Consider the following 27615-nt stretch of genomic DNA (forward strand, 5'->3'; position numbering starts at 1 on the left):
ATTGAAAGTTCAAGGCCAACCAAGGCAACTTAGCAAGACCCAGCCTCAAATAAAAGGTAAACAAGATTGGGATATAGCTCAGTAGTAGAGCACTGGGCTCAATCCCTAGTATTCTACCCCTCCAAAAATCTTTAGTTTTTTATAGACTACCTTGAAATATAGGTAGATGAAAGTATAAGATTCCTACATGCCCTCTGTTGCCTCAGCAAAAGCATAGATCACTGGAAAGAGATGTACTAAATCAAGTTTAATAACAGGAAGCTGTTGGGAGGGGAACCCCAAACACAGTCAGGGGAATATGGGCCATCAGAAAATGAAGGAAAACTTGGGTTTACTAGAAAGGAAATGTGTTTCAACACAGGAACTCCAATGTCATAAATCAGGTATGGTACTCTATGGCTTGGATGTTTCTGACCCCAACCTAACCGTCTGACACCTTGTAACTATTGTTAAATTTTGTCTTACATCTATTTCTTTACTCCTCTGATTCTTCTATAACTTAACTTTTTTGCGGGGATGGGGATAATGTGTTCTTTTTAGATATACATGACAGTAGAGTGTATTTTGACATATTATACATATACAGAGAATAATTTATTCTAATTAGGATCCCATTTTTGTGGTTGTACATGATGTGGAGTTTCAGTGATCATGTATTCATGTATGAACATAGGAAAGTTATGTCCAATTCATTACTACTGTCTATTTCCACCCACCTACCTTCCCTTCATTCCCCTTTGTCTAATCCAATGTACTTCTATTCTTCCTGCCTTATTGTGTGTTAGCATTCACATATCAGACAGAACATTCAGTATTTAGTTTCATTTACTGGCAAATCCATAATTTCATTCTTCTTTATGGCTAATATTCCATTGTGTATGTCTACCACATTACCTTTATCCATTCATCTGTTTAAGGGCTTCTATGCTGGTTCCATAACTTAGCTATTGTGATTTGAGCTGCTCTATAAACATTAATGTGGCTGCATCACTATAGTATGCTGATTTTAAGTACTTTGGATATATACTGAGGAGTGGGATAATTAGATCAAATGGTGGTTCCATTCCAAGTTTTTTGAGTAATCTCCATACTGCTTTCCAGAGTGGTTGCACCAATTTGTAGTCCCACCAGCAATGTACAAGTGTACCTTTTCCCCTACATCTTCATCAACATTTATTGTTACTTGTATTCTTGCTAATTGCCATTTTGACTGGAGTAAGATGGAATCTCAGTGTAGTTTTAATTTGCATTTCTCAAATTGCTAGAGATGCTGAACATTTTTTCATATATTTGTTGACCGATGGTTATTTCTTCTGTGAAGTATCTGTTGAGTTCCTTTGCCCACTTATTGATTGGGTTTTTTTGTTGTTGTTGTTGTTTTTGGTGTTAAGTTTTTTGAGTTCTTTGTGTATTCTGGAGATTAATCTGAGGTGCAGGTGGGAAAGATTTTCTCCCATTCTGTAGGCTGTTTTCACATTCTCATTTCCTTTGCTGTGAAGCAGTTTTTTAGTGTGATATCTTCCCATTTATTGATTCTTGATCTTACTTCTTGCACTTTCAGAGTCTTGTTGAGGAAGTTGGTTCTTAAGCCAACATGATGGAGACAACATTTTCTTTCAGTAGGTACGGGGTTTCTGGTCTAATGCCTACATCCTAGATCCACTTTTGAGTTTTGTGCAGGGTGAGAGATAGGGGTTAAATTTCATTCTACCATATATAAATTTTCAGTTTCCCCAGCACCGTTTATTTTCTTGGCTACTAGAGACTTCTCAATATGTTATATAACTTGTAATAACAAAACTGTTCATCATCTTGCCTTCACTGCAGCACTGACAATATCGATTACTAATCCCTTTCCTCTTGAAACTGCCTGCTTTTTTTCTTGGTCCTCTCTTCCCAATCTTTATATCTACATTACTCAATAGACTTCCTGTGAGAATGGAAATGTTCTTATATCTTTTCTGTATAATAGGGTAACTCTATACACATGTGGCTGTTAAGTACTTGGTATATGGGAGTATGATGGAGGAACTGAAATTCTAATTTTATTTTGTTATAAGTATTAAATTTAAATAGCCATGTGGGGCTTATCGATACCATACTGACAGAACAGCTATACAGCACAGCTTATACTCACCTTCCCTAGCTGGAGAATTGATTCACAGAAGCACTGACATCGCTTCTGACCTCAGGTTCAAGATTTCAGTTGCTTGTTATCTCCTTAAAGCCAATGTGACTAAAATTCAATTTACTTTCTTTCTCCAAAACAAACACATTTTGAAGACTTTATTTCTATTAAAAATGTCACCATTCAAACCTGTCTTTTACTCTCTTTGAACTCCATTTCCTTTGATATTTATTAGTCTCAAATTCATTTAGATTCTTATCTCACAACAAATTTTTTCTTTTTTTTTTTTAAACTGAAATTAACCCAGGGGTGCTTTATCACTATGCTACAGTCCCAGCCTATTTTATTTTTTATTTTGAGACAAAGTTTCATTAAGTTGCTTGGGGCCTCACTAAGTTGCTGAGGCTAGCCTTGAACTTGCAATCCTCCTGTTTTAGCTTCCAGAGTCACTGGGATTACAGGTGTGTACCACCACACTTGGCTCCTCGTAATACCTCTTCCATCTCTGCTATAGGACATTCCAATTCCATTCCTTCAACCTTTCTCTCCACCAATGTGTCCTGCAGACTACAGGATTTCCCTTTCAAATCCCCAGTGAAGCCTTAACAGCCGAAAAGGGTCAAATCTAAGCTCCTAGCCTGATACTAAAAACCACATATAATTTGGTACCAATCTGCAATTTGTAATCTCATCTTCTGTAACCCTTTGTTCCAAGCAAGTAAGTTTATTGCCATTACTTAACCTATCTTGCACTTATCCACAGCTATCTATCTGTACTTTTTTTAAAAAAAATTCTTTTTTCTGTAATGACTTTTCTGGTGCTTCAGACCTACTGAAACTGGTTCTTGCCACTACTGGTTTGGTGATTCTGAGCAACTTAGTTAACAACCCCTGGGAGCTTCAACTCTTCTTCCTCAATTTGGAAAGAATATTTATCTTAAGCAGATATTACATAACATAGAGGAAGCATCAAGTAAGGTGCCTGGCATGTAAATATTCAATATATGTATTTCATTATAACAATTATCTTTCAAAATCTAATTTAAATCCAACTTTATCTCTGAAGTTTTCCCAGAAGTAGTATGTACTTACAGTGTATAAAATCATTTGAAAACTTATCATGTAAAAAAAAATGTCAATTTTTTCCTGATCTTAAACTATATTTAAATCTTGCTAACTAGGCTCTGGAAATGGAAGGAAAGTGAAACACAACTCCTGCTTTCTAGGAACTTAAGTTGTAATGGTAAAGACACATGTACATAAGTGTATATGAAGTACTAGGAAAAAGATATGTACAAAGTACTATGCAGCAGACAAAAAGAGACAAAACTCAGTTTAGTATGTTAGGAAGGTATTCTGGTAGATGTTATTACCTCAACTGAGTCTTTTTAAATGAACAGAAGGTGCTGAGGATATAGCTCAGCAGTACAGTGCCTGTCTAATATGTGTTCAATCCCCAGCAAAAAACAAACGTGTAGGTGTTAGCCAGGCAAAGAAAGGAGGGAAATCATTGGCTGCACAATAGAGAATGGATAAATGCACAGATACACAAAAAAGCACAGCAGTTGAAATGAGGAGCAGCAGAAATGAACTTAGACTGGAAGGTGTTATAGGGAAGGTCTACTTTGTCATGCTAACCATTCTGGACATTAACCTGTAAGTCAGTGTTCCTGAAACTTCTGTTATTTGCCTATCATCATAGTTTCTGCCACATCCATCTTCCACTTGAATCATTAATTACTTGATATTTTAAACACTTTTTAAAACAATAACTACTTAGCTTATATTAAGCAAAATCTATAAAAATATGGGTTTGATACAGTTTTTACAATACCCATTTAAAATAAGTTATTAAAGATCTTTATTCAAGATAAACATATTACACTCTGGGGAAAGTGATAGGGATCCTCTGGGTGGCAGGAAATTGATACAATTTGACTTGTTTTTAAGCAGATCATAGTGGTGACTAAGTAAAGGCTGGATTTAGAGAGATGGGTTAGACTGAAGTTAAAAAAGAAAGAAACAACAACAACAAAAGCAGTAGGTAAAGTCCATGTGAGAAAGTATGAAACTAGGCAAGTGATAAAAAGAAACAAGGATGTAATCAAGTATAATTAGAAAGCAGAATTAATAAGGTCTTAGTGATTGGATGTACAGGCAGAAGAAAGAATTTAGGACAGTTCGTAGTTTGAGTAATGATTGGAAAAAATATAAAAGCAGGGTTGGTGAGGAAACGGGTAAAGTTTAATTTTAGATATGCGGAGTTTATGTGGTCTATTGAGGAACCAAGTGAAGATACTCAATTGATCTTTCAGTATACAAATCTGAAACTATAGATGTTATATAACCAGAGCTGATGACACAAACTGAGGAGACATGAGCATATCAGTGTTAAAACACACACACACACACACACACACACACACACAAAATCTGCAGAATAGATGAAACCTCTACAAATAAGGATATAACCCAGGAGAAAAAAACAAGCCTATAAACACACCATTATCTAAAGTGAGTATCAAGAAGAGAATACCATGAAAGAAACGAATAAGGAATCATTACAAAGAGATGAGAATCAGAAAAGAAAATATCAGTGAAGCCAAGAGACATTAAGGAGGTAGCTAATAATCTCAAATACTCTAATATCCAGTAAAAATCAGGTCTGTTTTTATGTAGTGTCTTATTTCCCTAACCAAATTATTCATCTCTTCTTTTTCCTTTTTTCGTAGGGCTGGGGACTGAACCCAGAGCCTCGTATGTGCTAGGCAAGTACTCTGCCACTGACTTATATCGCCAGTCCTTTTTATTGTATTTTGAGACGTGGTCTCACTAAGTTGCCCAAGTTGACCTTGAACTTGGAGTCTCCTGAGGAGCTGTGATTATTCATTTCTTTAAGTAGGTAATTTTATTTTTATTTATTTATTTTTTGAATCACTGATGATCTCAATGTAGCATTTTGCATGAACGAAGCCCTCAAAAAATAAGTCAGCATTTATTTACCTCAACAAATAAAAGAACCATGCTCTCCAAGAAAATTAAATAAGGTTTCAAGACTGGTAAAAATGAAAGTTATACTTATCTTGAATAGTTACCTGTACAAAAGCAACTCCTGTCATCAAAATTACTAGGGAGAGCCATTGGTATATACCCAATTTTTTACTGAGCATAGACACAGAAAATAATGCTGTTGTAAGAATTTTCAACTGATATGTGACCTGAAAAAGAAAATAGCAATATTATTAATGCTTGTTTGTTTCTTACTTAAAAGGACAATTCAAATTAATTTCAAGTACCTGATAAGTAGCTGCGTCTAGATTTGATAGTGCCACATATAGTAAATTATTCTGAAGAGTATATATTCCTGATGGAATAGCAAGTTTAAGTGTTTCCATAGGTTTATTAAGAATTTCATCATGCAGTACTCGATTCAGTGCTCTTAGACTACATTCTAGAATAAACAAGTGAAATGGGAAAAATCAATATTTAGGTAACTCTAAGTAAGTTGTACATTCATTCTCTCAAGACCTTAAATTTCCTCATTTGTAAAAAACAAAACTCAGCTACATGTTAGGATGTTTTCAGGTCTAAAATATACTTTTATGATGCTAATTTTTCAAATGTTAATTATTAACAGGTAGCATATTAAGAAGAGCATTATTCTTACATTCTTTCTGATATGTAACCAATTTGCTCGTATATTCACACACACATACACAAACATTTATGATAACTAAAGGCTCAAAGTATTAACATGTTAACCAACTATCCCTGCTTTACTATATAACGTTATAAAAATTTGTATTTTGTGCATTTCATTTATCATCAGCCATTTGTGCAATTAATAATTATGAAAACTTCAATCATGAAAAGGGGTAGGTTTGGATGGAAAACCTAAATAAAAGTAGCTCAATTTGACTTACATAGCATGAGTCCAAATCTAATGTTTCTACAGCAGCTCAGTGAACCAGGCTTCTCAATATATAAATATATTGGCTTTTTACTTAGTCCAAATCTAATGTTTCTACAGCAGCTCAGTGAACCAGGCTTCTCAATATATAAATATATTGGCTTTTTACTTTCACAGTTTTCACTTTCAGTTGTCTCTGCATGATATCCAACAGGTTCACCAAATGACTAATGAACCTCTGGTTCTTGTTTCATGCAACAAGAAGGAAGAGACAACAAAAGCCTTGTAGGTATCTTACTCTCATTTCTGGAATATGTTATATTACCTACCCCTAGCTATAAGGAAGCTGGGAAATCACGTATTTTCCTTTATTTTATACACATTAAAGACAAAAAGAAAACAGAGAAAGGAATTGGAAACAGACTTTGAGCTAACCAACCTACAGTATTAATCACACACACACAGACACACACACACATGCACACACACAGACACACACACACATGCATACACACAAAGAACTTTGACATATGAATCTCTCCAGAAAGGAGAAATTCTAAATATTTTTCAACCATAAAAAGAAATAAAGTTCTTATTTAGAGCAGTAGAGCACTTGCCTCATACATGTGAGGCACTGGGTTCAATCCTCAGTACCACATAAAAATAAATAAAGGTATTTGTCCAACTACAATTAACTAACTAACTAACTAACTAAATAAATAAATAAATAAAATTCTGATACATGTTACAACATGGATAAATCTTGAAAACATTATAAATGTTATGATTCAACTTATATGAAATATCTGGACTAGGTATTTCATACAGACAGAAAGTAAATTAGAGAGCTGGGATGTACCTCAGTGGTAGAGTGCTTGCCTAGCATAATTGGGGCTCTGGGTTCTATCCCCAGAATCAAGAAAAAGAGAGAGTAGGGCTGGAGATGTGGCTTAAGCGGTAGTGTGCTTGCCTGGCACGCATGTGGTCCGGGTTCAATCCTCAGCACCACATACAAACAAAAATGTTGTGTCTGCCGAAAACTAAAAAAAAAAAAAAAAAAAAAAAAAAAATTAAAATTCTCTCTTTAAAAAAAAAAAAAAAAGAAAAAGAGAGAGTAAATTAGAGATTACTGGGGAATGGCGATAAAGGCCAATGGGGAATTATTACTCAAGAGTTCCAGAGTTTCGGGCTGGGGATGTGGCTCAAGCGGTAGCACGCTCGTCTGGCATGCGTGCGACCCGGGTTCGATCCTCAGCACCACATACCAACAAAGATGTTGTGTCCGCCGAGAACTAAAAAATAAATATTAAAAATTCTCTCTCTCTCTCTCTCTCCCCTCTCTCTAAAAAAAAAAAAAAAAAAAAAAGAGTTCCAGAGTTTCTGTTTCAGATGATGAAAAAGCTTTGAAAATTGGCCATGTTTGTACAACACTGTAAATGCAGTTAATGCCAATGATTTATGCATTAAAAAATCATTACAATGGCAAATTCTAAGTTACATACATTTATTACAGTTGATAACAAAATACTTCAAAAACCATCAAATGGTACATTTAAAATTGATGAATACATGCACCAAGCCCTGGGTTCAATCCTCAATGCTGTACACACATAAAAAAAGGTGACTTGGGGCTAGAGTGTAGCTCAGTGATACAGAATATGCTTAGCATGCTTGAGACCCCAGGTTCAATCTCCAGCTCCAAAAAGAACAAAACAAAACATGCCTGTAATCCCACTGAGGCACAAGTTCAAGGCCAACCTGAGAAATTTAGCAATACCCTGTCACAAAATAAAAATAAAAATAAGAAGTGTTGGGAATGTAGCTCAGTGTTAGACCACCCCTGGATTCAATCCCTAGTACTGCAAACAACAACAAAACAAAACAAACAAAAAACGGGTGAATTGAATGGTTCATAAATTATATCTCAACGAAACTGTTTTTAAAAACTGAATCAAGGGCTGGGGTTGTAGCTCAGGGTAGAGTGCTTGCCTACCACACATGAGGCACTGGGTTCAATCTCTGGCACCACACAAAAATAAAATAAATAAAATAAAGTTATTGTGTCCATTTACACCTTAAAATATACTTAAAAAAAAAACTGTATCAAGGGCTGAGGATGTAACTCTGTGGTAAAGTGTTTGCCTAGCATGCACAAGATCCTGGGTTCAATTCCTAACACCACAAATAAATAAAGGGAAAACTGTACCAAGTTAGTCATGCCCAACTAATCAATACAGCAAATAAAATAAAAAATCTTTAGTAAAAAGTTCTAATAGTCACAGAATTATAGAATTTACTTTTTCAAAATTATTATACCATAATTGTAAGAAAAGATGATTCATATTTATAGTGTTAATCAGAAGACATGAATCATGATATAGATTAGGATAAAATGCCTTTATTCCCAACTAAATACTAGGACAATCAGACAATGCAAGAGTTCAAATATGTAGTTACCTATATGTTTACATCTATTCGTAAATTAAATTAATTGCACTAAGTAAAAACAAAAAACCTAGATACCTACTACTGTCTTTGTAGACTAATAAAAGGCAGGCCATTATCTTCAAAAGTTCAGCAACAACCACTGCTGTAGAAGATAGATAACGAGGTCCTTCCTCTTTTAAAGTCCTAGAATAACGCATGGTTAGAACCAAACTGGTAGTCTGAAAGACCAAAATTCCCAGGGAAAGGTATTTTAGGTTGGCAGACATTGTTTTATCTTCATTTGCCTGAAAAACAAAATAGACAGGGCAAGTAAATAAAATTACAAAATACAGAAACAAATATCCAACATGAGACTTTTGATTCCAGACAAGATGAAGTAAGCAACTATTCTTCCTTCTTAACCTAAAGACAAAAAGGAACTACTACCAGAAGGCTCTGAAAGGTGAAGAAAATAAAGTAAATTGGCTGAAGACATAAGACTTCAAGGAATAACCCAGGAACAAATTCCTTGGAGATTTTTTGCCATCTATATTTTCTACTCTGGGTGCCACAATAACTCACAACCTGGAATTACTAACAGGAATAGAACAATAACAACAAAGTAGTAACAAGAAAAACCCAGTTCCTCTAACCAAAAGACTAACACAGCTGATCTAACACAGTCCTACAACAACACAACAAAACCCGTTCAACTGGCACAGAGCTATGTTGACCATAGACACTATGGAGTAGAGCCCTATTAACCATTTCTACCATAAACAAGTTGAATATAAGCAAAGAGGCAGTGCCCAGTATCCTACTACTAATACAGATTTAAGTAGGAACCAGAGTCTCATAATACTCAAAATGCCAAGATGCAATTCAAAATGAGTATACTCATTCCAAAAACAAGGAAAAACCTCAACTTGAATGAGGAAAGATAATCAATAGACAATAATGCAGAGGTGGCCTAGACGTTGAAATTATCAGAAAAGAATTTCAAAGAAGGCTGGGCACAGTGATGCCCACCTGTAATCCCACCTACTCAGACAGCTGAGGGAGGAGGATCCTGAGTTCAAAGCCAGCCTCAGCAATGGTGAGGCACTAAGCAACTCAGAGAGACCCTCTAAATAAAATACAAAATAGGACTGGGGATGTGGCTCAATGGTTGAGTGCCCCCGAGTTCAACCCCCAGTACCAAAAAAAAAAAAAAAAAAAAAAAAAAAGTTACCCTGTGTAAAATAAGAAAGAAGGACTAGATGTAGCTTGGTGGTAGAGCACTGGCTTAGCATGCATGAGGCCCTGGGTTCAATCACCAGTACCCCCCCAAAATTCAAAGACGCTATCATAAAAATTCAGCAAGAAGCAATTATGAACAATCTTAAAATAATTTTAGAATCATGAAGATGATGAAAAATAATGCAGAAATCTGAAAATATATGTCCTCACAAATACTTGTACATGAATATTGATAGAAGCTTATAATAACCAGAAATTAAATAAGTGTCCACCAGCTGATGAATTATTAAACTTACTGTGCCTATTATAGTTCTACAAAGATAAATTACTCAGCAATAAGAAAGGAGAAAATACAACACACTAATATAAAAAAATAAAAATTAAATATCAAAAGTATCAAAAATATCAAACATATACTAAAAAAAAAACCAAATGAAACTGTATATACTACACAACTTCATTTTTATAAAATTTCAGAAAACAAAAGGTAAAACTTATATGAAGTGATACATACAAACATGTGGTTACCTGCAGCCAAGGGCTGGAGTTGATGGTTGACTGCAAAGGGAGAGCAAGAAATTTTTGTTGGTGATGGAAATTTTCTGTATAGTAGTTATATACTGTATCAATTTATCAGAAATCGGGGGTATAGCTCATAGGCACACATTGGGCACTGGGTTTGATCTGCAGCACCACATAAAAACAAATAAGGGCTGGAGCTATAGCTCAGTGGCAAAGCGTTTGCCTACCATGCATGAGGCACTAGTTCAATCCTCACCACCACATTAAAAAAAAAAATATATATATATATATATATAAAGGCATTCTGTCCATCTACAACTACAAAAAAAATTTTAAATAAATACAATAAAGGTATTGTGTCCATTTACAACTAAAAATCTTTTTAAAAATTTATCAGAACACACTGAATTATACATTTAAGTGGGTACATTTGACTGTATAAATTGAAACTCAATAAAGGTGATTTTAATAATTAAAGATTGAACCAGGTATGGAGACCTATAAATTCCAGCTATATTAGGAGGCTGATGTAGGATGATCTTAAAGTTCAAAGTCAGCCTGGCCAACTTAGGGAAAACCTGTCTCAAAATTAAAATAATAGGGCTGGAGATAAAGCTCAATGGTATACTGCTCCTGGGTTTCATTCCCCATACTGTCAAAAAATAATGATAAAGAGTTCGTTTACTATAAATCGTTTCTTCCACGATTGGGAGGTTAAGGCAGGAGAATCACAAGTTCAAGGCTGGCCTCAGCCCTTAGGGAGGCCCAAAGCAACTTAGTGAGACCCTCTTTCAAAATAAAAAATAAGCCGGGTGTGGTGGCACACGCCTGTAATCCTAGCAGTTTGGGAGGCTGAGATAGGAGGATTGCAGGTTCAAAGGCAGCCTCAGCAACAGCAAGGTACTAAGCAACTCAGTGAGACCCTGTCTCTAAATAAAATACAAAATAGGGCTGGGGATGTGGCTCAGGGATCGATCGAGTGCCCTGAGTTCAATCCCTAGCACCAAAATAAATAAATAAATAAACAAATAAATAAATAGTGCTGGGAATATAAATCAGTGGTTAAACACCCTTGGATTCAATCTCTAAAACCAAAACAAAGATAAAGTTCACTATGGAATATTATATATGTACAAAGGACAATTTGGTCAGTTTCATTCCACCATCTTTCCTTCTCCTGTCCCTTCTCCCTTGCTCACCATCCTCTTCCTCTATACCACTTAATTATCTCTGTTCTACTGAGAAACCTATTATCGAAGGAATAAAGTCTAGCTACTAAATTTGACAGCTCCTACATATGCCTCAATCACAATGTCACACCCATGAATATAAGGATAAATTTTTAATGGTGAAATATATATGTTCACCATTAAATATACATACATAATTATTGGAAAAAATATATTAAGCATTGATTTTAATTTCAGAGACAAAAATTATAAAATATACCTTTTTGTTACACAAAAGACAAAGTTCAGAGGAAAGAATTCATAGACTTATTCATCAAACATTTATCTCACTTTTGTAAACATGCAATAGCAAAGGATCTAATATGAAATAAAATTATAGCAGTTTATAGGTGGAAGATGCTTTAGAAATCATTTAATATAATCTCATCATTTTAAAAAGGAAGAAAATAGTAAATAGTGAAGTTAGAAGACTTGTTCAAGTGATTAGAAATATCAGCTTATATAGTTAAATATTAGCTTCCCTGGTTCACACTACATTCAACTGTAAAATTCTAGGGACATCCTGGTTCCTTTATCTCTGAATGAAAAGAGAGTAAGTTGCCAGTAACCTATATTTGGCAAAGGCATCTAATTCTCCTGGAAACAATGATTTCAAATCTGTTCAAGGAAGTCTTTTATTTAGTCTATGCTACCAAGATAATATTATGTACTGGTTTTAACAGCAATTCCCTAACTCCTATGCAAATAAAATTTGGAGAGGTTAGTTTCTAAGCTAGAGTATAACTTCTAAATTTTGTTTTTCATTTCCAAACATACACATTATCAATATAAATATTCATAATCATAATACAGTATCTCTTATGATGTACTTGTTTTGTTTTGTTTTGGTAACAGGAATTGAACCCAAGAGTGCTTAACACTGAGCCACATCCCCATCCCTTTTTATTTTTTGAGAAAGGGTCGCACTAAGTTGCTTAGGACCTTGCTGAATTGAAGAGGCTGGCTTTGAACCCGTGATCCTTCCTCCTCAGCCTCCTGAGTAGCTGGGATTACAGTGTGCTGCCATGCTCAGGTTATAATGCATTTTTTTTTTAACAAGTTGAAAGTAGAACATATGCAAATAAGTGATCATTTGTATCAGAATCCCTATAAAAATTACAATTTAACTTACCATTCTACGAAAGGGAAGAATAAACTCAAAATGAAAATAATCAAAATAGCCATATTTATAGGATTATACAAATAACATAGTTTGGTTTGGGAATACAATATATGTAAAACTAAGCAAATACATAACAAACCACTAATATAAACTGGCCAAAACAAAGATTTCTATGATTTATAAAATGAATATTATTTCTTAATTTGAATATCTAAACTACATACATTTCAAAAACTGAAAATTTTAAACAATTTCACATTTAGATTTGAATTCTAGTCCTTTTTACATTTTTTTTCCCTTACCCCAAATTCCCCTTTTATCCTTCCAGATGTTCTTAATCCTCTTGCTTCCAGAGAACTTGTTTGTTTGGGGATATTTAGATTTGTTTGCTTGTTGGATATTATTTGTTTCATTAAAATTTCCTACAAGAAACTTACCAATAATCAAGAAAAAAACAGTACTAGATTCTTTCATATACATAGCTTCATGTGATTTACTATCAAAAATCTTGTTTTGTTAGGTACAGTGGCCCACACCTGTGATTCTAGCTACTTGGGAGGCTGAGGCAGGAGGATTACAAATTCAAGACCAACTTAGGCAATTTGGCAAGACCATGTCTCAAAATAAAAAAATAAAAAGGGCTGAAGGTATAAGGTGTAGCTCAATGGTACAATGCCCCTGGATTTAATCCTCAGCAGTACCAAAAGCGGGGAAGGGGACCAACCATTTTATGTTTTTAAGATTTGCTGTTAAAAAACAGTTAAAGTGTCCCTGGGTTAAAGCCCTGGTACCAACAAAACAAAACAAATAAGCAAACAAAGCAAAAAAACAAGACAAAACAAAACAAAACGCCCACCAGTCAACAGGACGGGATGCAGTTCAGTGGTATGGCACTTTTCTAGAATGCATGAAGCCTTTGGTTGGATCCTCAGGTTTTTTTGTTTGTTTGAATTAACTACTATATAATTTCAACTTAGGGAACTGCAAGTTCTGGGCAGGATCTACCACTACTACACCCTTAACTCCAAATTAGACTGATCTGATATATAATTGATATAGCAATTATACTGCTAGTACCTTCCCCCTGCCCACCATACTGAGGACTGAACTCAGAACCTTCTTCCACTGAGCTATTCCCAGTTTTTTAATTTTTTTTTTTATTTTTCAGTCAGGGTCTAGCTAAGTTGCCCTGGCTGGCCTCAAAGTTGAGATCCTCCTGCCTCTGCCTCCGGAGTCACTGGGATTACAGGCATGTACTGCATGCATCACTGCACTTGGTTTACACTGCTAGAAGTCCCAAAAGTCCTTCCAGTACTTCTGAAGTCCATTCCTTACTCACAAGAATATTTCTAGGTTTGCTTAATCTAATAAATCTTAGTCTAATAAATATTTTTCTTTTTCTTTTTCGTGGTGCTGAGGATGGAACCCAGGGCCTCACACAAACTAAGAAAGGGCTCAAACCACTAAGCTATACTCCCCGTCCTTCCTAAAGGATCCTGCACTTGCTTACTAATTGCTACTTTTCATTTGAAGTTGGATAAATTTGCTATTCATAAAGCTGAGCCTTGTAATTTTAAAATTCACACATGGGGAGGAAATGTACAAAATTTCATTCACTAAGCTCCATTCATTTGGATTTGTTGAGTTTGATAATGGCTTCACTAGAAAGTTCTTTTGCATTTTGTACAAAAAAAAATTAGTAAGCTTATTTCAAGGTCAGAGACATTCTCACTAATTATTAAACAGTCTTAATTGAAAAGTGTGTGTGTGTGGGGGGGCTTCTGGAACATAACCAAGTGGCAGAACACTTGCCTAGCATGTGTGAAAACCTGGGTTTCATCCCCAACAATGAAAAAATAGGAGGGGGGGGCAAGGAGGAGAAGGTTTTTCAAACATATTAGAAGGAATTAAAGTAGCTCCTAAAGAGCCTTGCTTTATAAAGTTCAGTCACCCAATTCTGAGTTGCTTTAAATATTACACACACACACACACACACACACACACACATTTCAGGACTGGGTGTAGCTCTGTAGTAGAATGCTTGCCTAACATACATTAAGGCCTGAGTTTCAATCCCTAGCACCACAAATATACAAATGGCAACATATTATATTACATAATATATATTATTAATGTACACTATTTCTACCACCTTCCCTCTTAATTAATCAGGATTACTGAGAAATCAGTTGTATATACAATTAATAGCATTACAGATATTAAGTTCTGAAATATTCAAAACATATAAATTAATAATTTCTATTTTTTGGGGGGGGAGGGCAATACTGGAAATTGAACATAGGGCTTCACACATGCCAAATGCCAAACACTCTACCACTAAGGTACAACCTCAGCCTTTTTTTACGTCCCCTCTCTCTCTCTCTTTCTCTCTTTCTCTTTCTCTCTTCCTCTCTTTCTTTCTTTCTTTTTTGTGGTGCTGGGGATTGAACCCAGGGCTTTGTGCATATGAGGCAAGCATTCTACCAATTAAGCTATGTCCCCAGCCCACAACCTCAGTCCTTTTTATTTTTGAGATAGAACTTTGCTAAATTGCACTGGCTGGCCTTAGAACTTGTGATCCTCCTTCCTCAGCCTCCCAAATAGCTGGGATTATAGGAATGCACTACCACAATGGACTTTCTCTTCATCTTTTCAAAGTTAAAATAGATCCTGTTTAGACAAATCTGAAAATCAGTATGGTTATGAACTTACTTCCTGTAGCTTGCCAATATACAGCCAATGAAAATATTTAGGTCTGTGTATGCAGCCTATCATTTTACTGAGACAATATCTATATTTTTGCTGATACCTGTGTCCAGCCATTAAAAAATTTTAAAAAAACCTAAATATTTAGTCAATGTTTTAAAACTGCAATAAAACATACATTTTTAAGACTATTGCATATAATAAGATATGTTTATAAATCAATTTTCTTTCTATTGTAAAAATAAAAGGTTAAATTTCTAAGTTTTGATTGTAAGAGTGAACTACATGTACTAAACACTAATTGTGAAATATACTCCCTTAGTATAATATAATAATCTACCAGAGGTTAAGGACATAACAGTATTTATGAAAACACATGTTATAAGTGTTATCCGAGTATGGCTGCATTCTTCACTAGTCAGAAACAATGACTGGTGTAAAAAACAAACCTTTTAACATTTTTCCAAGTAAATGAACACAAAACTAAACACATAGAGAATTTTTTTTGCATTTTTGGTCCATTACCTTCCATGATGCCAAAACTTTAAAATCTAAAAACTAGCTGGACACTAAATAATGACAAAATTCATCATGATTGATTTTATTTCTGATACTAATATTTATATTTTTTATAACTACCTTAGAAGTAGATATTGAAGGATATAGAAAATGACAACCCCCCCAAAAAAAAATTTGTCTGGAGGAAGAGGGAGGGAGAAGGCAATCATAAATCCTTTCCCAGTAAAGATAGGCCCTGAGGGAAAAAAGCAAACTTTCATTCCCAGCATCCCTTCCCAACCACAATTGGTCCTGAAGGGGAAAGGTGGATACTGAAATGCTGGCCCTTTCCCATTGCCAATGAGTCCTGAAAGGAGAAAAGCAAACAGTGAAGCTCTGGGTAACAATGCGTCCCAGAAGAGGAAGATAATCGAGGAAAACTGAGTTCAGAGCTTTTCCCAGTGACAATGAGTTATGGGCTTTTTACAACTTCTTTCCTGACTGTCCAAACCAACTCATTCTGCTTCAGTCTCCAATAATTAAACCACCCTCATTGTAATTTAACTATAAAACTCAAACTCCTCTGTAACTGGTAGCCATTTTCCTACCCAGAAAACGAGCCCCTTCAGTGTCTGATTGATTGACTCCACTGTGGAATAAAGGAAAGCCTGCTGATCCATTTGAGGTCTGCATCCATCTCAGTTATTTGTGCTTCTATAATGGTGCTGAAACCATTTTGGTTATTTTTGCTTACAGATATAATACTAAAAAAAAGCAATAATATTCTGTACTCGAAATCCATAAAAATCACATGGAAAAACCTAAAACCTTCTTTTTTGTGTAAATGAAAGAAATGAAGAAAAGTAATTGAGCCACATCCCTAGCCCAGCTTAACCAACTCTTTATCATTTACAGGTTCCTATTACATTCTAAGTTAAACAATGTTTCATTGTTTCTCCTTTCCTTTCTTCCTCATGGTGTCATGTGTCTGTTTATATAAGACAAATATCACCTGTATGTAAGTTACATTACTATCAATTTTTAACTTATGTCACTGACTGCAGAGTTTCCATTACCTACATATAATTAAAATCAATATACAAATATTTCTTCAATTATACAAGTTTAAAATCTGTCTTCCAATTTTTAGATAAAAATTATTCTGTATTCTTGTACTATTTAAATAAAGTCAGTGATTTGAAAACAAAATGACCTAGTAAACAGAGGTCTAAGATCCCCTTCAGAATGTGTGTGCCAAGTAACAATGTACTCCTTCCCTCCCTCCCATTTCCCCACCTATGTGCTATCCTGCTATACCATTTTCTTCTGTGGTCATTTCCCACAAAAGGCAGGAGTTAAAAGATATTCTACAGATAACAGAGACTAACATAAAAGATGAGCAGACCACTCATTACTAAAAGTTCAAGACTTAGAAGAGAAGGAACAGAAGTAAAAAACAAAAACAACAACAAAAAGGAGATAACAAACAATTCTCTAGATGGCAATAAGCCATCAAATATTTAAGACATACTTAGTGGGCTGGAGATGTGGCTCATCGGTAGCGCACTCGCCTGGCATGCGTGCGACCCGGGTTCGATCCTCAGCACCACATACAAACAAAGATGTTGTGTCCGCCGATAACTAAAAAATAAAATATTAAAATTCTCTCTCTCTCTCTCTCTCTCCTTTTTTAAAAAAAAAAATGTTTTTTTTTAAAAAAAAAAGAAAAGACATACTTAGTATGATGAGGCACTGTGCATGCAATCATGAACAAGACATGAGGCTTACTCTCTAGCATGAAGGCACATTATTCAAACAATTAAAAAAAACAAAAAATAGTGCGTGTAATTTCTATGACAGGAAAAATAAAAGAGGCACAAAACAAAATATTACAAGAAAATTATAATCTTGTTTTATGTCAACTTGGTTAAGCTCCAACAACATTGCCCCCAAACCCATACTCTGCATGGTGCTGAATTCTAGTTGGTTAAACACAATATATGCACAAGAGTTGGAAAGAAGAAATGAAGCAAGACCCGTCACTCTCTCAAGACTGTCAGGGTTAAATGTTGTTTGGGAAAACAGATGCTAATAAGTTCCAGCTTATTCCTTCTCTACCTTGACCTACGTTAGCTCTTCCTTCCAACTGCTGACCCGCTGAGCAACAAAAGGCCACAGCCCTCCACCAGACTCTGTGAACACAGAAAAACAGCTACACAGAAGTGACAGCTTTCCATAAACCCTTCCACCAGTTTCATTTTATGGTCCTATTCTGTCAGCAAGACACAGATGGATTCCTATATTCCTCTGGAAGCTCTGACTTGTCTACCCACACCAGTGTTTAGGAGGGCTGCTTAGTGACTTTACAGTAATCCTCCAACACTCTCTTTTTTGACCTTTACTTCCCTGCCTCCCCCACAATTGTGAAAAGTCTTGTTCTTATTATAAATCCCTAATCCCATAATACTGAAGGATTGTTTTCCTGACCGAACCCTAACTGATAGTTATGGTACCGAATGTGGTTCCAGGATAACAGAACCATAAGGTGATAGGAATCTGGAATCAATTTTCAAATCTGACTAGATTAATGGTAAAGGAGACACTGGTAGTTTATCAGGTAGAAGAGTTACTTCAACTTTCACTTGTGCATAAATATCTGCAATCAGAATAAGATTTTGGGTAATAAAAAGTTGCTGACAGATATTTAATTAGAAATAGAAGAATAAGTGTTTTTACTGATGGCTTCTACATTAACTAGAATTCCTGGAGAAAGAAAAGAATGAATGCGAGGCCCTAAAAATCACAGACCAAGAACCAATCAGAAAGCTTACAATGGCCCTAAAACAAAATCACACCTCATTTAGCAGCAAGCTCGACATTTCTGAAAAGCACATCCAAAATCTGATCCTTATGTAGTCTGAAATAAAAGGCAATTTGAGTTTATAATTTGATAGAATCTCATGATCCCACATTCTATGTATTTTTATAATCTCTATATCTTAGCACACAGAAATGTTTGAGGATTATGGTAGGCTCAATAATGGCTCCCAGAAGTATCAGGTCTTGATCCTTGGAACCTGTAAAACGTTACTTTCCTTGGAAAAGGGGATTTTGCAAATGAGATAAGAGTCTTGGGATGGGAAGATTTTCTAGGAATTAAATGGGTAGACACTAAATACCATCAAAAATGATTAAGAGGTGTACAAGAGAGAATATATGAAGATCTAATGTACAGTGAATAATACTGTATGGTTTACTTGAGGAAGCAGATTTAAGTGTTCTTACCCCTCCACACACAAATGGTATACAGTGATCCATATATAAATTAATTTGATTAAAGTAACTGTTTCAAAAGGTATAGGTATATCAAATCACTGCATTGTGCACTTCATATAGATATAAAAATTTTACTTGTCATTTATACCTCAGTAAATCTGGGGAGTGTGTGTGTGAAAGACAGAGCAGTGGTGGTGGGGGAGTCAGATATTAGGGACTAAACTCAGGGTCTTGAGCTTGCCAGGCAAGCCTTCTATCACTGAGCTACATTCCCAGACCAGGAAAAAGGTTTTTTTAAAGAAGAGAATACAGATACACAAGAGAAGGCAATAAAAAGAAGGGGCAGAGAGAGATTTAAAGATGCTGGCCTTGAAAATTGGAATGATACAGATACAAGCCAAGGAATATTGGTAGTTTTCAGAAGCTAGAAGAGGAAAGAAATGGGTCCCTAGAACCACTGGAGGAGTAAAGTCCTGCTGCCATTTTGCTTTTAGCCCAGTGATACTGATTTTGGATTTCTGGTCTCCAGATCTGTAAGAAAATAAATTGCTGCTGTTTTAATCCACCATATTTGTGGAAATTTGTTACAGAAGGCACAAAAATTAGTACAAGGACCTGTCTGCATTTTTTAAAATTAATTGTCCTCTATTTTGTGTGTATATTCAAGTAGAAAGCATTTAATGTTTTGGAGGAAGACTGTTTAAAATTTTTTCACTGAGCCATACTACTAAGACCCACTGCTATTTTAAAAAACATAAAAGGCAAAAGAATATACAGGTTGTCACTATTTTTATTACCATCTTTGTTTTTATAACCTGAAATATTAATAGCATATAATCAGATATAAAGTTTATAAACTAGAAAAAATGCCAATTTTAAGTTTTCTGTCTATACTACAGTATTCAAGTTGACTCCTTTAAATATTAATTTATTGTCCAGTTTCTAATATGTTACTTATGTCAAACAATGTGATATGAAACATAACTATCTCTATCCAGAAAGTCAAACATAACAATTATGCTATAAGATAATGTTGCTCCCTAAGCATTAACATTAATAACAAAATTCTAACACTTTTCAAAGATTTTTCACATATTTAGAATTAAAGTATAGGAGGGTAATAAAGAATAAGGGGGCTCTGATTATAGCTCAGTAGTACAATATATAATTAGCATAAGCAAGAACCTGGGTTCAATCCCTAGCACAAAGAGGGGCAGGGAGTGGGAAAGGGAGATGGAGAAGAATGTTATCTATTTAATTGAGTCTGAGAATAAGCCTGAAAGGTGAGGGTCCTTAAAATGATTTTCTTCATACCACTCAAAAACAATAAGCTGGGTGTGGTGGCACACATCTGTAATCCCAGCAGCTTGGGAGTCTGGGACAGGAGGTTCGCAAGTTAAAAGCCAGCCTTAGCAACAGCAAGGTACTAAGCAACTCAGTGAGACCTTGTCTCCAAATAAAACACAAAATAGGGCTGAGTATGTAGCTCAGTGGCCAAGAGCCCTGAGTTCAATCCCTGGTACCTAAATAAATAAATAAATAAATAACAAAAATAAATTTTAGGAGGGCTGGGGTTGTGGCTCAGTGGTAAAGCACTTGCCCAGCACAGGTGAGGTACTATGTCTATCTATAAATAAAAAATATTTTTTAAAAAATGAATTTTAGGATGGAATGAAATGGACATCATAACCCTAAGTACATGTATGAAGACACGAATGGTGTGAATATACTTTGTATACAACCAGAGATACGAAAAATTGTGCTCTACATGTGTAATGTGAATTGTAATGCATTCTGCTGCCATATATAAGAAATTAGAATAAAAAAATAAAATAAAATAAATAAATTTTAGGAAAATGTGCTTGGTAAAATAATTTAACTGAAACTTAATAGAATATATAGAATGAGCTGGATTTTATCCTAACTGGTAATTATATTTGGATAATTAATGGAAGATTACCACCTCCCCTAAAAATAAGATTCCAATACTAAGAATTCAAATGCTGTGTAGTTTCTTTTTTTTCTCAACCACCATTCTTTCTAAATATGAAACTGCAACCCCTCCCAGGTAAATCCACATTCTTAGAAAATTATATATATTACAGGCTTATGAACTTAAATCATATAGAACATAAAGTACATTAATTACACTTATTCAGTATTTACTGTTCAAGTCTCACGTCACTCTGCTTGCTAATGGATGGGGCAGGCTTCAGACTCTAATCCATCCTCTATACAGAAGATATCTTAATGAAATGTAAGCTTGATTATGTTCCTTCCCTGTGTATAAAGTTTAACCGACTCCTTATTAAATGGATGACACAGTCCAAACTCCTTCAAATAGAATAGCTCCTTGTAATCCGGTCCCAGCCTAAATTTCCTGCCATAAACTATTACCTGTATTCTTCATGCATTTTCTGAGCAAATATTTGTCTTTAAAAAAAAAACCCTCTTTCCAGAGGGGTGGGGACTAGCTCAGCTGTAGAAGGATAGCCTAGCATGTGCAAGTGCAAGGCCCTGGGTTCAATCCCTGGTAGTTGGGGGGGGGGGGGAACGTGACAAAACAAATCTTTCCAGGGTTGAAGGTGTAGGTCAATAGAATACCTGCTTATCATTGTGAGACCCAGCAATGCAAAAACTATGACTCTGCTTTTTCTACTAGCAGAATTGCTATATATCTTATGGAGCTAATATAGGTCTCTGAGTGAAGTTTCCTAAGTCTTCCCAAAAAGACTGAATCCTTTTCTAATACATTCCCATGCCATTGTGTACACCTTTTATAATAACACTCAAAATTGTATCAAACTAATCTGTTGACGTATTTACATTATGTATTATTGCATTTCCTATATTTCCTTACCAGCACCTGTCACTCATTAGGCATTGACTCTGTTCTGTAAACCTTCAGAAGAAAAGAATGATCTCTTTGTGAATTAAATCTTTTTGTATTACACATAAAAGACTCAGATGCAGGCTGAAACTGGTTCTCATGAAATGTTTTCTAATAACTATACTTCATAAGAGAAATTAAATTAATAAAAGAGCCGGGAATGTCAGATGTCTTGCTAGATGCTTTACAAGCATTATCTCATTTAAAGAACATTTAATCTGTTAAAGGATGAATTATTTCTTTTACAGATTAAGAAAGTATGGTTCTAAGATATTAAGATTACCGTTTGCCTTGCATAACATAACATGTCTGACCTCAAATATAAACCCAAGATTTCCCTCAAAGTATAATAGGGACTTAGAAAGGCTGCCTTTGCCAAAAGCAGACTCTTTGCATAGGCCTGCAGATGCCCATAGGTAATTGAAAGCAGGATAAAGCTTGGCGTGCCTTTTACCCAATCAACAAATGGGCCAAGGACCTGAACAGACACTTCTCAGAGGAGGACATACAATCAATCAACAAGTACATGAAAAAATGCTCACCATCTCTAGCAGTCAGAGAAATGCAAATCAAAACCACCCTAAGATACCATCTCACTCCAGTAAGATTGGCAGCCATTATGAAGTCAAACAACAACAAGTGCTGGAGAGGATGTGGGGAAATGGGTACTCTTGTACATTGCTGGTGGGACTGCAAATTGGTTCGGCCAATTTGGAAAGCAGTATGGAGATTCCTGGGAAAGCTGGGAATGGAACCACCATTTGACTCAGCTATTGCCCTTCTCGGACTATTCCCTGAAGACCTTAAAAGAGCGTACTACAGGGATACTGCCACATCGATGTTCACAGCAGCACAATTCACAATAGCTAGACTGTGGAACCAACCCAGATGCCCTTCAATGGATGAATGGATTAAAAAACGTGGCATCTATACACCATGGAGTATTACGCAGCACTAAAAAATGACAAAATCATGGAATTCGCAGGGAAATGGATGGCACTAGAGCAGATTATGCTTTGTGAAGCTAGCCAATCCCTAAAAAACGAATACCAAATGTCTTCTTTGATATAATGAGAGCAACTAAGAATAGAGCAGGGAGGAAGAGCAGGAAGAAAAGATTAACATTAAACAGAAGGGGACAGGAAAGGTAGCAGAATACAACAATTACTAATAGGGCATTATGTAAAATTGTGGATGTGTAACCGACGTGATTCTGCAATCTGCATTTGGGGTAAAATTGGGGGTTCATAACCCACTTCAATCTAATGTATGAAATATGATATGTCAAGAGCTTTGTAATGTTGTGAACAACCAATAAAAAAAAAGAAAAAAAACTGGAAAAAAAACATTAAACAGAGACATGAGGTGGGAGGGAAAGGGAGAGAAAAGGGGAATTGCATGGAAATGGAGGGAGACCCTCATTGTTATACAAAATTACATATAAGAGGTTGTGAGGGGAATGGGAAAATAAACAAGGAGAGAAATGAATTACAGTAGATGGGGTAGAGAGAGAAGATGGGAGGGGAGGGGGGATAGTAGAGGATAGGAAAGGTAGCAGAATACAACAGTTACTAGTATGGCATTATGTAAAAATGTGGATGTGTAACCGATGTAATTCTGCAATCTGTATTTGGGGTAAAAATGGGAGTTCATAACCCACTTGAAGCTAATGTATGAAATATGATATGTCAAGAACTTTGTAAGGTTTTGAACAATCAATAAAAAAAATCAGTTCCAATAAAGGACAAGGCAAAAAAAAAACAAACATTTTTTAGTTGTCAATGAACCTTTATTTTATTTATTTATATGTGATGCTGAGAATCAAACCCAGTCACACATGCTGGGTAAGCGCTCTACCACTGAGCCACAACCCCAGCCCTCTGCCTTCCTTTTGTCTGTCTCCTTTATTACCTGAAACTTTGGGTCAGGTCCCTGTTCAACTCTGCATGTAAACTTGTTAATCATTTATGGAAAGTTCATCTAAATCTGGTAATACAAGGTTTATTAGCCCTAAATTTATCCAACCTATCTGGCCCTCCCTTCAAGACTGAGGCAAGATTTGCAGCATCCTGTTTCAGACCCCTGGAGTGACACTTAGAAGTACTAGTCATTGCCCTACCCAGAGGAGTCACCCCAGGATGAAACTGCCTCCCTAACCAGAAGCAAATATCTCCTGGGAACTAAATTGACCCTTTCTTTCCAGGATTACAGATCTGAATAAGCATCCTGAGCAATAAACAAAAATTACCCCCTCAAGTGATAAAGAATTCTTCAAAACTACCTCACAGAACCAGAAATGAAAAAATGATTGACCATACCACAGTTTGACCAAGATTCAGCAGTCTCACCCTTCCCCAATTTTTCCTCTACTTAAATTAAAAGCTTATGTAAGCACTCCAAAGACAAGGCTGGGACATATGATCTCACTTTCCTTCCTAATACAACCATATTGACTAAGGTTCTTTTCCTGCTTTTTACTATAACCTTTTCTATTTGGTTTTTGGGGTGAGTGACCAGACCTGATTTGCTGGAACCCCCACAGACAGGCCTCTGGCTTAGGACTCTATTAACAAAGCACAGGGTCTGTGCAGTAAAGCCTGTGGTTTAATCATGTCTAAGGATTGGCAGATAACTCACCACTATACATGAAAATGTATGCCTCTGGACTCAAACTGCCTAAGTTCACAGTCTGACTCCACCATTTAATAACTATAGCACATTAAATAACAGTATGTACCTCACAGAGTAGCTATAAAGATTAAAGAATATAAATTAGATAAAGTGGTTATTATATAACTATCATGCTTTACAAATATTCATTCAATACCTTTATAAGATCTACTCATGAATGCTACTAGTAATGTTTGAAATTGGTTTTTATAGCACATATGAATTTAGGAAAAAATTTCTTATCTAACTTTTACAGAAAAAAAACACAACTCAGAGTAGGTATAAAATCATAAATAGATATTTTCTTTGTGGAATGAAGTATTTCTTAGCACTTTATCTGAAGTGACCTAAAAGTTTCAGCTTAATTCTAACTTCTACTATGTTGCTTGACATACCATACCTTTTCAATCAAAATTTGTATAACTAAATATACAGCAATTTCTCTTAAACTGATTTTTTTATTTCATTTGATAAGGTATCTCCAATATGGATGGTAAACAGAGTTCTGGGCAGATAATCTGCATAGAAAAGTTGAGTAACATTCTGTCTTCTAAGTTATTCTCACATTTACACATCAAATACTCTCAAATTTAGTACCAAAACACATTTAAAAAAAAATAACTAAAAATACATAATAAGCAAGGCTCGGTGCTGTATCTGTAGTTTCAGCTACTCGGGAGACTAAGGAAGGAGGAACACTTATGGCATGAGTTTGAGACCAGCCTATGAAACATAGTGAGACCACCCATCTCTAAATAAATAAATAACCACAGCACTACACTCCTTCATTAATGAGAATTAAGATGAAGACACTTACCATATACCTGCTTTTGTTAAGCTACCAATTCATATTGATCTGCACTTTAATAATAAATTCATTTCCAAGAATGTTATTAACTACCAGTTTGATGTTCAAGTTATTTCTATTATAGACAATTCTATAATTTCACACACACATACACAGACAAATTTAAAAAATCCCACAGTTGATTAAAATTAAAATAGAAACTCTTCTCAAAAAATTTCAGAAAAAGCCATGCGCCACTGTACCTGCCTATATTCCAGTGGCTCTGGAGACTGAGGCAGGAGGACCTTGAGTTCAAAGCCAGCCTCAACAATTTAGGGAAGCCTTAAACAACTCAGTGAGACCCTATCTCTAAATAAAATACAACATAGGTCTGGGGATGTAGTTCAGCGGTCAAATGCCCCTGAGTTCAATCCCTGGTACAAAAATAAAAAAAAAAAATTCAGGAAAGAGAAAAGAAACTCAAAAGTCATACTTCTTAGCTACTGAATGATAAGATTGGGCTTTCAACTGAGAGATTATTTCTATTGATTCTACTTAGTAGGAACTTAGTATGTTGAATGAAGGAATGGATTCCTTCATTCAACATACTAAGTTCCTACTAAGTAAAAGACACCTCTGAGGATACAAATTATATTCATTTCAAATATAACTGAAGTAGCCTAAGGAGTGTATATAAGACCTGGGGCAAATTATCTGACCTGACCTTCAATATTCATTTTTTATAAATAAGAATGGGGACTATAAAAACTGTCCTACCTCAACAATTTACTACTAGGGTCAAATGAGATACTAAAATGTGAAACAAAAAGGCAATCTCTTATAAGAATATTTGATTGGTAATGAAGCTCTGACATAAGGTTATACCACAAAACAAGTTATCCTTATCTCCAGAATATAAAAGTTTGTTTCATTAAATATACCACTAGACATAACAAAACCTTACTAAGAGTATAAAATATCATGATACTGTGCTCAAGTACCAAAGTGCTAAAAAACTTAAAAGGTACAATTACTTTCCTTAAAGAACTTACATTCTAGTAGGGATAATAAAATTCTCAAAGAGCCACAATACAGTATAAATTTAGCAAGCATTTTAAGAGTTATAAAGCCCAGCACAAAGAGAAAAAGAATATTTCAGACAAATGGTAGATTTCAGAAAGCTTCATAAGGAAGAGTAGCATATAAGGCATTAAAGAATAGAATTTTTACAAAGACCTTCCTTGTAGGAAAAGAAGTTATATAAGCAAAGACCAAGGCAGGTAGGCATACAGTGTGTTCAGAAAATCCAATTCAATTAACTAACTGTAGTATAACTATAAAATAGATTAAATGGGATAAAGTATTTTAAAAAAATAATGAAAGGGTCATATTGAGTCTTGGAAAGACTTAAATTTTAAAGGACTTTGAACCTCCCTAAATAAACAATTTATAATGGAGACAGGGGTGTAGGTCAGTGGTACAGCATTTGCCTAGCATGTATAAGACACTGGGTTCTATCCACAGCACCACAGGGGGGAAAAAGAAAGAAAGAAAGAAACTTCATTCTGTAGCCAACATAGAGTCACTTAGTACCCTAAGAGAAGAATGACCAAAGAATGGCATAAGACCTTTGGATTTAAAAAGCAATTGAGGAGAGTTGGGGGTATAATTCAGTGGTAGAGCACTTGTCTAGCATGCACAAGACCTTGGGGTTCCATTCCCAGCACCACCAACAAACCAAAGGGCAATGATGGAAAAGTGACTGGAAGGGGAACAGGCTGAAAACAGCAAGTACAGTTTAGAACCTGTTGGTTTAGTGGAAATAAAAGAGCAAAGAGGAGCCCACTTAGCACAGCGATGGTTGGAATGAAAAAAGGAAGAATTAGGGAGGAAAATCAGAATTAGAAATGTAAGTTTAGAAGTTATTATCCCCTTAAAGCAAACAGTGAATAAGCCTACCAAGTGAGAAACTGTATCAAATTTAATCTTTATCTACCAAAGCCCAATACTGATAAAGACTTAACTCTGGTTCCATTTTTGCATTTAATAGAATATAATAAAAGATTCAGGCTTCTATTATAAAATAGTGACATTTAAATAGTTTACTATAAAGCAAGGCCCATCACTACATTTAATATTATTCTTCAATTCATTTGAACTAGATCTTCCTGAATTGAGAGGTCTTTTTGTTGGTTAAATTACAATGTTAC

At 35.3% G+C, this 27615-nt stretch overlaps 1 protein-coding gene across 4 annotated transcripts in view; it reads right to left on the reverse strand.

Annotated features, from left to right (window-relative positions):
• SLC35A3 (solute carrier family 35 member A3) overlaps positions 1-27615 on the reverse strand; it is a gene marked incomplete at its 3' end in the record, with an annotated part of 131451 nt that overhangs the window by 13543 nt on the left and 90293 nt on the right. For 2 of the 4 annotated variants that reach the window (XM_081308878.1, XM_081308880.1), the window contains 4 exons: positions 10233-10262; positions 8566-8770; positions 5425-5579; positions 5224-5346 (listed from right to left, as the gene is read on the reverse strand). In XM_081308878.1, the coding sequence (XP_081165004.1) occupies positions 5224-5346; positions 5425-5579; positions 8566-8752 (465 nt within the window). In that variant the 5' untranslated portion in view covers positions 8753-8770; positions 10233-10262. The remainder of the gene's footprint in view (positions 1-5223; positions 5347-5424; positions 5580-8565; positions 8771-10232; positions 10263-27615) is intronic. The other 2 variants (XM_081308877.1, XM_081308879.1) reach the window with 1 other exon arrangement.

This window comes from Spermophilus citellus (assembly GCF_964194105.1).
Source record: "Spermophilus citellus genome assembly, chromosome: 9".
NCBI lineage: Eukaryota > Metazoa > Chordata > Mammalia > Rodentia > Sciuridae > Spermophilus > Spermophilus citellus.